Consider the following 15,799-nt stretch of genomic DNA (forward strand, 5'->3'; position numbering starts at 1 on the left):
TCCTATCCATCGAATTCAGTGGGAGTTTTGCTATTGACATCAGTGAGAGCAAGGTTAGGACTTTTAGACCATGTCTCTCATTTATGTGCTTCATCTATTCCAGGGATGGGTAATAAAAAAATGTCAGCGCACCAGGTTAGTCCAAGGTGGGACACTGCCATTACGTTTACCTGTGCCTCTGCCAGTATCAGAGGATCGCAGCTCTGGTTGGCTATGAATCACCCTTCACAGCCAATGTAAGCAGCAGGAAGCATCGCAGACCAGGATGCCACTTCCCATCACTTGCATTGGCTGCAAACGGAAATTCACAGCCAGCGAGAGCTGCAAACCTCCGATACCTGCAGAGGTGCAGGCAAACATGAAGGTGGGGACTAACCCTGTGGACCGGATCTAGGTCCGCATTTAGTGATCCTAGATCTTACCATTTAGAAAGAGTTCTTGAACAAACATATTCACAGAGGGACAGTCAGAGAGACACACACATTTTCTCAAACATATAGCAGATTACTGTTTCTTTTTAACATATTTATATTAGTGTTCCTTTGATAAAGTGCTTTCTTTTGCTACTTGCATCATCCCACTTTCTTGTTTCTGGGTCATTTGTGAGAATGTTTTGTTATGCCACAAAGAGAGTTTTAATGGGGAGCTTTAATGAATAATGGAAATGATACATCGGGTGGGGCATGGGGAATGTTCTGAATTAATTGACCCGGACATTACTTGTTTTGCACATATTGTAGGTGATACCAGAAGTCTCACTATGGTTACATTCTTATTACTGACAGGCCCAAAACAAAATTCCAGATCTGAAACCCACAAACTGGAGGTACAAATAGCAAAAATTCAAACCCAGACACATATGCTAATTTTGAAAATACCCTCTATTTCAAGAATAGCCCAAAACCAATAGACCTAAGCTTTCGGGTGACTTCAAAATAGAAATCCAAATTAGCAGCTTCAGCACATGTCTAGATTGTAAAAGTACATTTTAAAGCAATGCGTATGTACTATTCCAGCTCCCTTCAAAAGGAGTAAGTATACTAAGAAATATCGAGCCTGATCCCACTCTGGTATGTCTAGACTGCAAGCTTCTTTTGAAAGAGAGCATCCACACCTCAAAACCAGATCAAAAAAGCTATCTGCTTTTTTGAAAGAGAGCATCCAGACTGCATTGATGCTCTCTCAAAAGAAAGCCCTGATGGCTATACACAGAATGGCCATCAGGGCACCTGTGCTTTTTTCGATTGCCTCGTCTTTTGAAAAATGTCCCTGTTCTGTGTCAACACACCCCCATTTTTGAAAGAGCTCTTTCGAAAAAGGCTTTCTTCCTCATAATTTGAGGTTTACCAATGTCAAAAAAACCCTTCATTCTTTTGATTTAATTTTGAAAGAACATGATTGCAGTGTGGATGCAAGTGAAGTTTTTTCTCAAAAAGGGCAGGTTTTTTTTTAAATGTAGTCTACAGTAGACATATCCTCATTGAAGTCATTGAGAAAACAACCATTGACTTCTTAAGAGCTTAAGAACATAAGTACAGCCATACTGGATAAGACCAAAGGTCCATCTAGCCCAGTATCCTGTCTTCCAACATTGGCCAATTCCAGATGCTCCAGAGGGAGTCAACAGACCAGGAAATCAGGTGATCCCTCTCCTGTCAACGGGAGACATCAATGGGAACCAGATTAAACTGATAAGTAACTACCATGGGACTTGATCTGGCAAGGTGCAGAGTACTATGGCTCTGATCCAACAATCAAATAGGCACATGCTTAATGTTAGCGGGGTGGGGGAGAAGTCCCCTGAAGCTTAATGGGAACTCATATGCTGAAAGTGAAGCCCATGTCCATCAGGATCAGGACTATAGTGCTGAGTACCTTGCAGGACCAAACCCATGGAAATTAAGTGATACACTAGACAGCAGGGTGATGGGTATTTTAGGAATATGTAACAGTGTAAATGACTCTTTGAACTATGAGAGTACAACTGTGAATGTCAATAACTGGCTCCATCAATTTCTCTCTGTATTACTAGTGAGCTGTTTCCAATTTGAGACTGCAGCCTAAAAGCCTGGTAACACTATCCGTGTCAGGGGACTCTGGGAAAGGGAGACTCAGGAATCAAGATATCAGCCAGTGAGAAAACCAGCAGAGGCTCCAATTAAAGGAACATTAACTTTCAGCCCACCAGAGTCTGATTTCATTATTTCCAGAGGCATTTCATTCTACATTTTCTTATTAGTTGGGTTCCTTTGCTGGCAACAAACCAATCAAAGCAGATTTTTCCTGACAGTAAGTTGCCACAAGGCAAAAGTCTGAAAAAGTGACTGATGAAGAAATGGAAGAGAGAAAGCAATCTTTGTTGAAAGCGGGAAGGTGAGAAAATCTCCCTCCCATGTGAGCCCTGGCTGTAAATAATCAATTTCAGCTTAGGGGAGGAATGCATGTTGGTCCTCCTCTATGCTTATGTGTATTTTTGGCACTTTGGTTTGTTATTTGCTAAATAAATTGCGACTTTTTAAACACATCCTCAACTTCTAGACTTTTGTTCACGTTCTGTCATTCAGAATAGTTAAATAACTGACTGGCAAATACATTAATTTTAAATACAGGTATGGCACACAGCTCTTAAGTTGTGTTTAGCTGAACATCACCAGCACTGCCACTGGATACCTAACTCATGAGCAGAACACAGATGAACCTTTCTCGGTTCCATTTTGCTTTTTCACTGTAGTCTGCATTTCTATCTTTTCTCCATTTAGAAAGACATACCTAAGAGTCTGATCTCACCCTATGTAGGGCTGTACAATGGAGCTTATCTGTGGCCTTCCAGCTAACTGACCCTATTGTTACATGTTAAGGGGTTTATGGACAGCCATTCATAGAGGAAGTCCCATGATCCCAGCATTCACTTTCCCTGCTGGTCCAAAAAACCCTGAGTTTATTGACCCTTACATCATAGTATAAGGCTTAGCTCTATGCTCAGATATATCCGTGTTTGGAGACTGGGGATGATAGGTATATTGTTTTGATTGGGGGGTTTGTTGTCCTGTTGCAGAAAGGTGGCTTGAAAGAAAACCTGTTTGATAAAAGCATCAGAAATTGAATTTGGGCTTTATATCGGAAAGATCCTAAGAGATGTTGATGCATTTTTATATCAAATACATCAAATAAATAGAGATGACTCCAGAAGCCACTGATGCTCTAGACTCCAGATTTTCTGAATCTATGTTGATTCCTGTATAAGTCTGAAGATGATGCTTAAAGTCTTCCTTCTTTTCTGATCCTCACAATCTGCCCTCTAGATTATGTCCTCCAACAAAGAAAGCGAAAAAGTTTTAGTGAAACTAAGAAGTATATACTCTTGTATACTTCTAGAAACTCCATGTATTTAAAATACCCTACTACGTTTGCTTATATTTTAAAATATTTACTTCATCTCAAATTGAAAAATCTACCTATCCCTCCACCTGTCTCTGTTTATAGATCTCTCTGCTGTGTTATCTTTCTTGTATAAACAATTGCACAGTAGCTGACACTTTAGTCTAAGAGTCTCTGAAATAAAGATATGCCTAGGGAATACTTTATAGTTTAAAACAAAAACCACATTGGCTGCATGGTGTACAGAAGAGAGTCCAGCTGAGTCATGAAAACATAACAGTAAAATATAGACAACTACAGTCACTTGGACACACTCTGGTTTCCTGGTTTGAATCTGATCCCCTGCTGCTCTGGTTCTCTGTTATAATATCCAGTTAAGTAATTTCATTGTTAAGGGGGAATGCTAAAGTGCCCTGCAGTTTACTAAAACAGTGATGCCTGTGTATATTTATGATCTGTAAATTCCCTCCAGAGAGAGCATGGTACCCAAGGCTAAACTATTACTGGTAGAGAAGAAAGTTTCTGGTGCTCTGCTGTGCCAGAGTTCTGCTGTGAAGACACAAGGTATTAATTTTTCGTAGAGCTATTAGAATGCCCAGGGAAAAGCAGCGCTGGTACATTTCAGCACAACTTGCCCAACTCAGCTGGCCTAACGCCCAGGGGCCGGGGAGATGGCACAGGCAGCGTGACATGGAGGTGCCTGCGGTGTGCCCCGTTGCTCCCGGTTACTCAAATCAGCTCATCAAGGCTTTCCTCCCAGGAGCCACAACCCCAATATATAAACAGCGCCTCCTTTTGCACTCTGTCCTCAGAGAGTCCTGTCTCGAGCAGCTCAGGCTGATCTAACCTGACAAGGTCCGGGGATAAAGAGGGAGGCTCACTCCAGGCGCATGTTAATGCTAGGCAATATCACAGGAGGGCAGCCAGCGATCAGAGAGCCCTTCTGCAGGCGGCCCTCGCCTTGTACAACCCGCACACAAATGAGCCACCCAACCCACCCAGGGGAGCCAAGAAGCGGCCGAGGCTCGCCGCAAACATTGCACAAGAGCTGGATCGGGATTGTCTTGAGCAGGGGTATCAGGACCCCAGTGTGTGGGTTGGGCCGTAAGAACGCCTCTTGGGTAACGCTCAGCAAACTCCGGCCCTGGGGGTCCTCTCTAACCCGCTTCACTGTCACTGGCCCAGCCCTGAAGGAGTTTTGCAACACAACATGTGTTCGGGTTAGTGCCTCTGCTCCGAGCCGCAGCTCCAGGCTGTGCCTAGGCACGGAAAGGGATTTCTGGTCCATTTTAACCATTGTTCCTCTGGGCCCTTCTCCAGCGCAGAGACAGGTGGGTTGATCAGATTCGCCTGTGCGGAGGGGAGGCAAACGAACCCTTCCCTGTCTGAAATCCCTGCATCTCCCTTTGCTACCCCTGGCTGATCGCCCTGGTGGTTTGGTTTCGGGGGAAAGGCGTGAGGGTTACAACGAAACCGATGAAATGAAGCAGCCCCCCCAAACACGCGCCCCCCCCCCCAGACTCCCTTTCTCAGCCCACCCTTCCCACCTGGCAGGCCCCCCTCACCCTTCTGGCGATGCCATGGTCCTCGCAGCGCCCCTGTCTTCTCCAGAATCCAAGGGTCCGGCGGGGTGCAAAGGAAGCGCTCTCTTATGGGCTTCCCCCCTTTAGTGCCTCGGCAGCAGCAGAACAATTCCTCGGGTAATCCTCCAGGCTCCGCAAGGCACGGATCTAGAAGCTCTGCTCTTCGGATTCCCCCACCACCTCCGGCTGAACTGCTCTTCCCCACGGCCTGTGACGGGGGCGGGGGGGGGGGGGTTGCCTCTCTTGGAGGGGAACGCTCTGCCACCCCTAGTGGAAACGGAGCCGCGGACCGGCAGGGTTAGGCTGTGGCCACCACCTGGGCTTTGATCCTTTGCCTTCCCCTCCTGGAGTGGCGGGGGGCGGGAGGGGGGCGCGCATGGGGAAGAGGTGGTGGGTGACTTCACATTGGCAGGGTGCTGGCGGAGGCTGGCTTGGAAGGTTTTAGCCTTCGAGCTGTGGATTTGCAGTCTATCCTTCGCTATTTTAGGCAAGGGCTGACATCACGGGCTGCTGTTCCCCCTCTAAATCCCCCAGCCTCCTGGGTAAAGGACAAGCCCGCCGCGGGAATGCCTGGCTCCAGGGGCAGGGCAGCGCGTGGTGCTGCTGGGTTCGCGCTGAGATTCAGCCCTGCTCCGTTTCCATCTGCCTTTCCCCCTCCCCCTTTCACAATCTACAGCGATTTCCAGTCTACAGCGGGGAGGCGAGGCGCGCCCCGCAGCCACAGACAGAGCCGCTCCTGCCCCCTTGGCTTTGTTCGCGCCGCGCGGCGCTGCCTCTCGCTCGCCCCCTTCCCGGGCGCATCCTTCGCGTCGCCTCTTTGTTTCCGCGCCTTTGTCCCGGGGGCGGGGGTTGATCGGACTGTTCCGCTGAGGAGCCGGAGGGCTTGCTGCTGGGGACCCTCCCGCAGCAGCTGAAACAAAAAACAGGACAGTGTAGCACTTTAAAGACTAACAAGATGGTTTATTAGATGATGAGCTTTCGTGGGCCAGACCCACTTCCTCAGATCAAATAGTGGAAGAAAATTGTCACGACCATATAGACCAAAGGATACAATTACAAAAAGAACACATATGAAAAGGACAAATCACATTGCAGAACAGAAGAGGGATGGAGGAGGAGGAAGGGGGAAGGTAAATGTCTGTGAGCTAATGATATTAAAGGTGATAATCGGGGAAGCTATCTTTGTAATGGGTAAGATAATTAGCACCTTTATTCAAATTTGGCAGCTCTTGCAGCATCACTGGCTAACGAGTGTAAAGGCTGCTGGCCTTTTGGCAAACAGGGCGAGGGTCAGCCCCCTTTCTGCGGCAGGTAAATCCCACCGACCTCAGGAGGAAACGCCGGGGAGATCCCACTGGAGAAAAGGGATGGAGAGGGCTGAAGGCAAAGAGTTAAATCTCCCCCCGTAGATAAACTACTGTCACGTTCATGTCCCTTAAACCTGATTAACAATCCGATTGGGGTGGGGGAAGGGAGGGGTCACACTACTGTACAGATATTCACCAGGGAGAGAGAGAGAAAGCACACAGCAGAGAAACAGTAAGCAAGCAAGCAGTTAGCGTAAATGCCAGAGAAGCCTTTTCTTGCATGTTTTCCTTTGATTCCAGAATAAATGACCTGACATTGAATATTAATTTGTATTTTTATTCATGAAGATCCTTACAGAGTATACATCATAAGACGGACAGGGGGAAATCCTCCTACGGGAGATCTAAAGGTGGATCTCTCTAGGGCCCCAATAATAGCATGTTAGTTTCTTCCACCGCTCTTTCAAGTCTATAATAGTGGGGTGAAGCATCTGGAATGGGGCCCTTGCCTTTTGTTCCTTATTCAGCTCCCCCGCCCACCCCCTCCGAATGCCCGCCTTATTCATGGGAATCCACCTGTAAAAGTTAAGCGAACTATTCGCTTGAGTAACAATAGCAGAATCTACGTTTCTTTCTTTCATTCAGGATTTGCCTTACGAGCTGCCGATCGGAACTGAAATAAGGGGAAAGTAGCGCAAAACCGTGTCAACAACGGAATAGGTCAGGTCAATAGATAAACAGAGATCACATCTGCCTGCAGCATAACAAGTGCGAGAAACTCACCAAAAAAAAATGCTCAGCAAGAACAACTTTTCCCCCTCAGAAACCAATAATAAGAGGCGACTGTGTCCCTTAGAATCATAGAATCATAGGACTGGAAGGGACCTCAAGAGGTCATCGAGTCCAGCCCTCCCCCCCCCCCCGCCCTTAAGGCAGGACCAAGCTCCGTCTACACCATCCCTGACAGATGTCTATCTAACCTGACAAAGGCCTTGGTGATGGCCTTTGGATGTGGTGCTTTCTGGTGCATATGAACGGAATCTGTGCAATAAAAGTATGAATAGAGGGAATAAGTCTCTCCAGTAGGGCTCTGCTGACCTCTGTTGGAGATGTGGGTAAATCAATACTTCTGGAAAGAGACTGTGATGAAGCTAGCAGAAAGGTGAATTGTCCTGTGGCTGTTAGTTTTGTTTAGTTACAATAAAAATTAAATATGGAGATGCTCCCTGATCTATTCTGGAACCTAGTTCATGGGTTGGAGCACTAAGAAATAATTAAATGGTGCTTTAGAAACAGCAGGAACATACATTACAGCACCACAGCCATGAATTCTGCTAGTGACTCTCCAGCCTCAAGATCTGCCCTGGAGCTGGAATTTTAAAAGTAAGCAAACCTCCAAGCATAAGTAGTCATAAAAACATAAGCTGGGCCATAGTGGAGCAGACCAGCAGTCTGGTCCATCTAGACCAGTATCCTCTTTTGCAAAAGTGGAAGGTGCCAGCCACTTCAGAGGAAGTGAACAGAATTGAGCAAATCATATTTAAATAGTTCTCCAGGAGGAAGAAATTAAGCTGCACACCGATACATCAGGCCATTGAATGGTGATGTTATTTGTTACCATAATACAACATAACTGGTAACTTTACATGGTAGCAATGGTAGGTTATTTTACTTTGTGTGAACAAGGCACTAGAGGGGGATAAGTTAATGGGATAAACTCTCCCACTGACTTCCCTTACTCCTCTTGACCCAGTGAAGTACCGGGAGTTGATGGGAACATGATCAGTGGTTGATTTACTGGGTCCTTACTACATCCACTAAATTGACCCCCAGTGAAATGGATCTTTGATGTGTCAATTCCTGGTAAGTGGAGATGAGGCCACACATTGCATATGTTTTGCCAATATTTGCCATCAGCAGAGGATTGCAAAGATTCAAGACTCAATTCTGGGTTCCAGAGAGAAGTGTGCTATAGTTGTTGTAGACATGTCCCCTCTTTTCTCCTGTCTGCCTCCCTTCCAGCTTCCCTTCTCTTTCTATTCATCTCTTCTGATCATATTCTACCCCTGTCTTCCTAGCTCCAGTCCCCTGTCCCTCTATCGACTCACTGCTTCCTTCCCCATGCTCCTACCTACACATCACCCTCAGCTCCTGCACCCCTTACCCCTGCTTCTATTTACCCCCATCATGCTCCAAATCTTGTCTTGTCTCCTCCTTCCTCTTCTCTTATATCTACCCTCACCCAATGTCTTCTGCTCCAGTCTAATCTTATCAATTCCCTGCAAGCTCTTGTTCCCCTCCTGGTTTGTTCCCATCCACCACCCCAACCTAGCTCCTCTCTGCTCCCATCCAACTCCACCAACCTCTGACTCCTGTCCACCTGACCATTCTCCATGTCAGACAGGTGTCCTACTCCTTCTCCTCCATGTTGCCTGGGCATCACCAGGAGGGACACTGGAAACAGGAGAGGCATTGCAGCAGCACCTGTGAACAACAGCTGCAAAGAAAGTCCTATGTACTGGGCTGTTACCTGCTCAATGCAAATGGAATCTCTGGAGTTCTTAATAGTGAAGCTGTTACAAGTCTCCACTGAGCTTGTGCAAACTGAGATTTTTTTTCCCTCTAGAGATTTACAAATTGGGCAAATTACAATGCGGACAGGAAAAGGAATGTTCCTGACAGCAGGGTGGCCCCGCCTCCGCTAATAAATTTTAAGCCTCTGATCTGAAACATGTAGATGCTAGAGCTTCTCAACCAAACAGGTAGGTGTGAGACTTTTTTAAAAATAAGCAAAATAATCTATTTGTCTTTCCTTTCATTCTTGGAAATGGCTGACCAGTTCACTTTCCCAAAACATTCACCCAGAATTAGAAAATTTTAGCCTAAATGGTTACATTTTAGCAAAGTTATAAGCAACTAAAAACTGGGTCTTGTAAAGGAAACCACTGGGCAATCATAACTATAGGCAGTGCTTCCAACTGTACCTATAATGTAGTATGGTAGAGGCTAAAGTGATGTAAACCAGAGTTTCTTCATTATGGAGTGATATCGGTTAACACCAGTTGAGGATTTGGCTGCTGATCTTGGCACTTCCCTCTTAATTCAGGGGTGTCCACCATTTTTAGACCGAAGGATCAATACAGCATTTACCTAAGGTTAAGGAGCCACAATTTAATACTATGGGTAGATTTTTTGCCTTGGTTCATTTCCCCTTTGTGCTGATTAGGTAGTGCAAAGAGACAGTCATCACCCACAAACACTCTTCTGGAGGTTACCCGAGTTTAGAGGAGTCCCCAGAAGCCATAGAGTCAGCATAGCTGGTTTTTATGTTTTCTACGCTATACTCTATGGTACAGAGACAAAGATATGGGTGAGGGATTGGCTAGAGTGTGCTGTGATTCAGCTATCTCCAGCTGCTGTATGCTGCCATGTGGACCATAGCCAGCTGGCACAAGTTAGAGCAGCCCCCAAGCATGGCAGGGAATTAGGGAGTTGTATATGGCAGTTGATTCTCAGATTTTACTCTTTTTTTTTTGTGACAAGAAGAGGAAACATTACTTGCTAGGTGCTCCCATGGGCTTCTGTGGAGCAAATCAGATGCTTATCTTGCTTTCCCTCTCTCCGTGGATGGAACTGGTTCCCTCACCAAGCACAGGATGCAGCTCAGAGAACATGCTATCCATTCAGATTCATATACAAATTTCCTTCTTAACACACTCACCCTGGCAGGTCCTGAGTTAGAGCCTTGAATGCACACATATGAACAACAGGCCAAACATCACTTGTCTCATGATATTCAAATATAAGCATTTACAGTTAGATGACTAAATCGACCTAAAGGTGTATAAAATAGGTGCCTAAGAGGGATATAGACATTAAAAGCAGATTTAAGGTCCCAAGGATCTAATTAATACATTGATAGTTCTATTGAAATCAACAAAGTTATATCAGGAATGAACTTTACTCCCTTTTCTTGAATCCTATAGCTAACTTCAGATGTTCACTCTGTGCAATACCATCTACCACAAACACCCACTCCTTTTAGAGATATTCAAAAAAGACAGGATTATGTCAACCTCTAGATCAGCTTTTCACAAAAGACTTATACATAGAAGACAGGGAGATGAACCAGTCACTCCAGTGGACTGAGAGAAAGAGACTGGAGATTGGCTTCTAATAAGGATCTTTTTCTGTATCTTTTAAAATGCATAGACTTTCACCCTGGTGAAAATGCATTACTGTTCATCTTGTGCTATTTCACAGCCTTCCTTTAGCAGATGGCATAGATTCTCACCTGCTTGAAGAGGGATGTTTGAGACAGTTTAATATTTTAAAAATAGGGCCTGGTGAAAAAAGTGTGATATTGGCTTGTTTATCAGAATTTTTATCCCATTTTTGCTAATTATCTTTCCATTCTGCTCCAGTATCTGCTCAGGTATCTGAAGCCACAATGCCAGATCTATGCCAGCTTGAACATTTAAACTAGTAACAACCTGTGACTTCACAACCACCAGGTCAAGCAGACCTAAGGGGGAAGCTGTAGATGTGGTAAACCTAGACTTTAGTAAAACATTTGATACATTCTTACATCACCTTCTCATTAATAAACTAGGGAAATACAACCTAGATGGAAATACTATAAGATGGGTGCATAACTTGTTGGATGACTATTCCCAGAAAGTAATCAACAGTTCACATCATGCTGGAAGGGCATAACAAGTAGGGTTCTACAGGGATCAATTTTGGGTCCAGTTCTGTTTAATATTTTCATCAATGGTTTACATCATGGCTTATCAAGTTTGCAGATGATACCACGCTGGGAGTGTTTGCAAGTGCTTAGAAGGATGGGTCATAATTCAAAATAACCTGGACAAACTGGAGAAATGGTCTGAAGTAAGTAGGATGACATTCAGTAAGGACAAATGCAAAGCACTCCATTTAGGAAGGAACAATCAGTTGCCCGCATTCAAAATGGGAAATGACTGCCTACAAAGGAATCCTGCAGAAAGGGATCTAGGGGGTCATAATTGACCACAAGCTAAATATGAACCAATAGTGTGACAATGTTGCAAAAAAAGCAAACACCATTCTGGAATCTATTAATAGAATGTTGTAAGCAAGACACAAGAAGTAATTGTGTCTACTCTGCACTGAGTAGGCCTCAAATGGTGCATTGTGTCCAATTCTGGAAGCCACATTTCAATAAAGGTGAGGACAAATTGGAGAAGAACATAAAAATGATTACAGATCTAGAAATCATGAGCTATGAGGGAAGATTGAGATAACTGAGTTTGTTTAGTCTGGAGAAGAGAAAACTAAGGGGACATGATAGTAGCTTTCAAGCACCTAAAAGGTTTTCACAAGTAGGAGGGAGAAAAAATATTGTATTTAACTTCAGATGATAGACTAAGAAGCAATGGACTTAGATTGCAGCAAGGGAGGTTTAGGTTGGACATTAGGAAAAACTTCCTAACTGGCAGGGTGTTTAACCCTAGAATAAATTGCCTAGCGATGTTGTGGAATCTCCATCACTGGAGATATTTCAGAGCAGGTTAGACAGACACCTGTCAGGAATGATCTAAACAGTGCTTGGTCCTGCCACGAGGGCAGGGCACTAGACTTGATGAGCTCTTGAGATTCTTCCAGTTGTATGATTCTGTGATTGATTATATATCCAGAAAAAGGAGGAAATAGAATTTGTAGTCTCCTCTCACTCATAGTGGTTTAATTCTGCAATGACTACTGAAGTCAATGCAGTTTACACTGGTGTTATGCTGGTGTCAGTGAGAAGAAAATCAGGCCTGAGACCTTCTTTGTCAGTGCACCTCTTACTCTTAAAGATAGATTCACCTTCTCCTTTCTTTCATCCATGAAAGAGCTCTCACTGACTAGGGCATGTTTCCATGTACAGGTATTTTCCTTTGTCATGCTCTTTGTTAATAGCCTTGTAAGAAACACACAATGCTATATGTTGCCCCCTCCAAGACTGTCACCTAATTACAGCTAACCTCTACAGTAAGAATAGGAAATCCCATACTTTCCCTGGCAAATCGTTCCTCTCTCAGGAAGAATGAAATAAACCTGATTTTTTTTAATTTAATTTAGACTTGTTTTCTTGCCATGCAGCCTTACAGCCAGGCATTGGCAGATGGCTGAATGGGAATTGAACTGGAACAGAAAAATGCAACATGAGAAGTCAATCGCTGTGGCCATATCCTTTGAATTTTTGGACTTTGGCAATGCATTTGTCTACTCAGATTGCCAACAAAAATATCACTACCCAGAAGCATAACACATTGAGTCCCTCTGCCAATGAAAGCAAAATAAATGACATATTTCTATCTGCAGCGGTAATTACTCTGGTTGCAATAAGTTTTAAGTTTGTAAATGCAGAGCAACCATTGAGTGCTAATTCTTTTTAACCAAGGTTTTTATGGAATCCTACAAACCATGGAAATAGAATAGTTAATTTGTCATGACTATCAGCCTAACTCTGCAGGATTCAAGTGAAAGGCTTCACTGATTGTAAATCAAATAAAATTGTGCCAAAGAGATCCATTCCCATTGGCCTTCCTAGATCTTGGATATGCCTTAAATAGAAAAAGCTTCTGGAACAAAAATCTGTCAGGTTCTTATACGTGGCAAGGACTTTGCAGCTGTGTTTAGTCCTAGTGCTTCTGTCTAGATCAAAACCGGAACAGATGTATATCAAAAAGCCATCCATTGTTTACACCTTAAAGCAGAGATTTTGTGCCAATTTTTTCTTTCAGTGTGCATGAACAATGCCCTGTGAGAGCAACGCACATGCATCCATGAGCATAAAAAGACCTCTTGGTAGGTGAGATGTGGTGGACAACCCCCACACTAGAAAAGTAAAGGTGCAGTTGGAGGAGAGACAGTGAAGGGTGTCTCTTCCGCACAACCGGATGGTAGGCATAGTGAGACAGACCTGCTGTAGCGGGACAAAGCCAGGAGGGCTTTCCCTGGGCAGGTCTGCTGCACAGAAGCGAGAACCCCTATCTTGCTGAGGAAGCCCAGGAAAAGTATTAGCCACACTGCCAGTAATGGGCTCCTACCCTATGATACTCAAGAGGGCTTTTGAGTTGGATCAGAATGGAGTGTGAGGGACTGGGCTCCCCTCCCATATAACCACTAAGGCTATGTCTACACTGCAAAAACAAGCAGTGGGATAAGGATCTTGCGCAAAAAGGAAATGACCACATTGCTTGTTTATGCGCAAAAACCCCTTGTGCAAAAACATCTCGAATTGATTATGAAGCTCGAAAAATGCTAATTAGTACTTCATTTGCATACTCTGTGCTGGCAAAGCTGGCAGTGTAGACAAAGCCTAAGTGGGGAGGCCCACCCAACTGACAGTAGGACACAAAGAAGGAGACAGGGACTGAACAAAAGTGATTTGAGACATGGGTCAAAAGGTTAAAAAACAAACCTTTGTTTAATGTGTACAGTACTCAGGAGGGGGAAAGAATACATCATACTATGGCAATGCAGAGAATACACCAGAACAAACTCATCCATAGTAATTACTTCGGGATACTCTTTCCAGCCTCTGAATTCTCTGACTTCTGCTCCTGCATGGAATGAAAACAGATCCATTTATTCAACTGACTATAAACCCACAGACTGAATTCAGCCATTACCCCTTGTCCTGCGTCTGAGTGTCAAACTCAAGAGCCGACCACCCTCTTCCCATCTAGGCAGGCAGGCAAGGCTGAGACATGTCAAAACCCCTCACGCAGAGAGAGCCTGTATTGAAATTAAGGTGGCCTCCCTGAACAGCAGAGCCTGTGACAAGTTGCCAGGTTATCTGCTTTAATCGTATCCTAAATGCGGCTCATCTTTGGGAAGAGAACCCTAAAGCAGTAGAGATTGTGAAAGAAACTATGAAACTTATAAAAGGCCATTTCCAGAAGCAGCTTTTTATTTCATGTTCTTCTCAATCCAGTCCTTGAATGGAATTGCCTTGGTATAGCCAGTGTAGAGTTCTAGGCTGCAAGTTTTATCGTCGCCCCAGCTTACTAATCCCATCAGGTGCCATTTTAGTTCAGGAGATGCTTTTCCTGGCAAAGTTATGGCTGCAATCCCTCCAGTCTCAGCTGGGCAGATATTAGAAAAGGCAGTGGGGTGCTGCCTGGCACAGAACATGCTGTCAGTAATGATGACCTGGATTCCATTATCCTCATACTTCTGCTCGCACAACAGCGAGTCCACCATCTGAACAGCTCCCATGCGAATTGTATCATTCTTGTAGCTGGGATCCTTAACGTCAGCCAGTATCTTCCAGCCTGTAATCACTATTTTTAAATCCTCTGTGGATGGGTCCAAATCATGAGCAGATGCAAGGCAAATGGGTTGAACATGGCTGCTGATTTTGGCTTTGTCCAGAAGTTTTATGATGGCCATGTCAGAATCAAGCAATATGGGATCGTAGTTTGGGTGCACTATGATGGCAGATATCTAGGAAGGAACCAGAGAGGGAAAATTTACAGAATTAATGCTGATGGACAATAGAACAGTGGGAAATCTGTGACAATTTTTCTGTGCGATTTTCAAATTTCATTTGAAATGATTTTGCACGCCTCAATGATTCCTTGTCCATGCAACTCAGTCTAATGCCCTTTCAAATGAAAAACACACAAAACACTCAAATGGGTGTTTCAAAGACAAATTTTAGTTGGGATCAAATCAATTTTTACTGACAGCAAAAAGAAAGAACTCATGAAAGGCGATTAATTTCTCAAAAAAGCGGGCCCACTTTAGAGCTGCAATGAAACTGGAGGAGGAAAGAGGGAATTATATTTCAAGTAGCATCATCTTTTATTGAGAAAACTTTGTCCGGTCCGTTAGTGGACTGCATGTCAGTTTCAGTCTCCATAAATATAACAGTGTCCCACCGCTGAACTAAAATATCTTAATGATTTTCTTCCAATAAATCAACCAACAAGAAAGAGTTCATACACTCTATGATATATAACTGTAGAGCCCTAAACCTTTATCCCAAAAAAGGATGATAAGATGCTAATACAAGAAAAGTCCAGGCAGCAGGAGCAGTCTAAGGAAAGACATTCCTATCAAGAGTAGTAAAATACTCAGTAGAATGGAGGAGGGTGGGGTTAGGTACCAAAATGAAGCAGAAAGTTGAATATAAAGTAGGAAACAAAGTACCTGTATTTTATTGGAGAGAACATATTAATGAACTCAAAAATCAAAAAGAAAAACACAATCAAAACTGCTGTTTCTCTTCATTATGATATGAAACCATTAATCTGCCCCAGTTAACTTGGAAAATCAATTAACTGGACCTGAATTGGAGTTGTTCAGGTCTGTGGCTGTCATGTAAAATGAGTTAATGGTCACAGACCAGGACCAGTGGACATATTCTCCCTCCCCAAAAACAGAATCACCCAGTGGCACTGGTTAACATCTCTTTTTTTAACAATCTCGGCCAACAGGCCAATGATTTAATGGGCTTGAAGGCTGAGCTGTTCTATTCATCCCTGGGGGTATGTC

The 15,799-nt window shown here is 44.1% G+C and overlaps 2 protein-coding genes across 3 annotated transcripts in view; both read right to left on the bottom strand.

The window, feature by feature from the left end:
• Nucleotides 1-5,892, bottom strand: part of SLC1A2 (solute carrier family 1 member 2) — a 134,285-nt gene extending 128,393 nt beyond the window's left edge. Inside the window, exon 1 of the mRNA XM_075927483.2 lies at nucleotides 4,944-5,892. Coding sequence (XP_075783598.1) covers nucleotides 4,944-4,960 — 17 coding nt within the window. The 5' untranslated portion in view covers nucleotides 4,961-5,892. The remainder of the gene's footprint in view (nucleotides 1-4,943) is intronic.
• A 7,813-nt stretch (nucleotides 5,893-13,705) lies between these two features.
• Nucleotides 13,706-15,799, bottom strand: part of PAMR1 (peptidase domain containing associated with muscle regeneration 1) — a 77,850-nt gene continuing 75,756 nt past the window's right edge. For both annotated transcript variants that reach the window (XM_014574243.4, XM_006124462.5), the window contains one exon: nucleotides 13,706-14,746. In XM_014574243.4, coding sequence (XP_014429729.3) covers nucleotides 14,210-14,746 — 537 coding nt within the window. In that variant the 3' untranslated portion in view covers nucleotides 13,706-14,209. The remainder of the gene's footprint in view (nucleotides 14,747-15,799) is intronic.

The sequence above is a fragment of the Pelodiscus sinensis genome, chromosome 5 (genome assembly GCF_052426305.1).
Source record: "Pelodiscus sinensis isolate ZL-2025 chromosome 5, ASM5242630v1, whole genome shotgun sequence".
Taxonomy (NCBI): Eukaryota; Metazoa; Chordata; order Testudines; family Trionychidae; genus Pelodiscus; species Pelodiscus sinensis.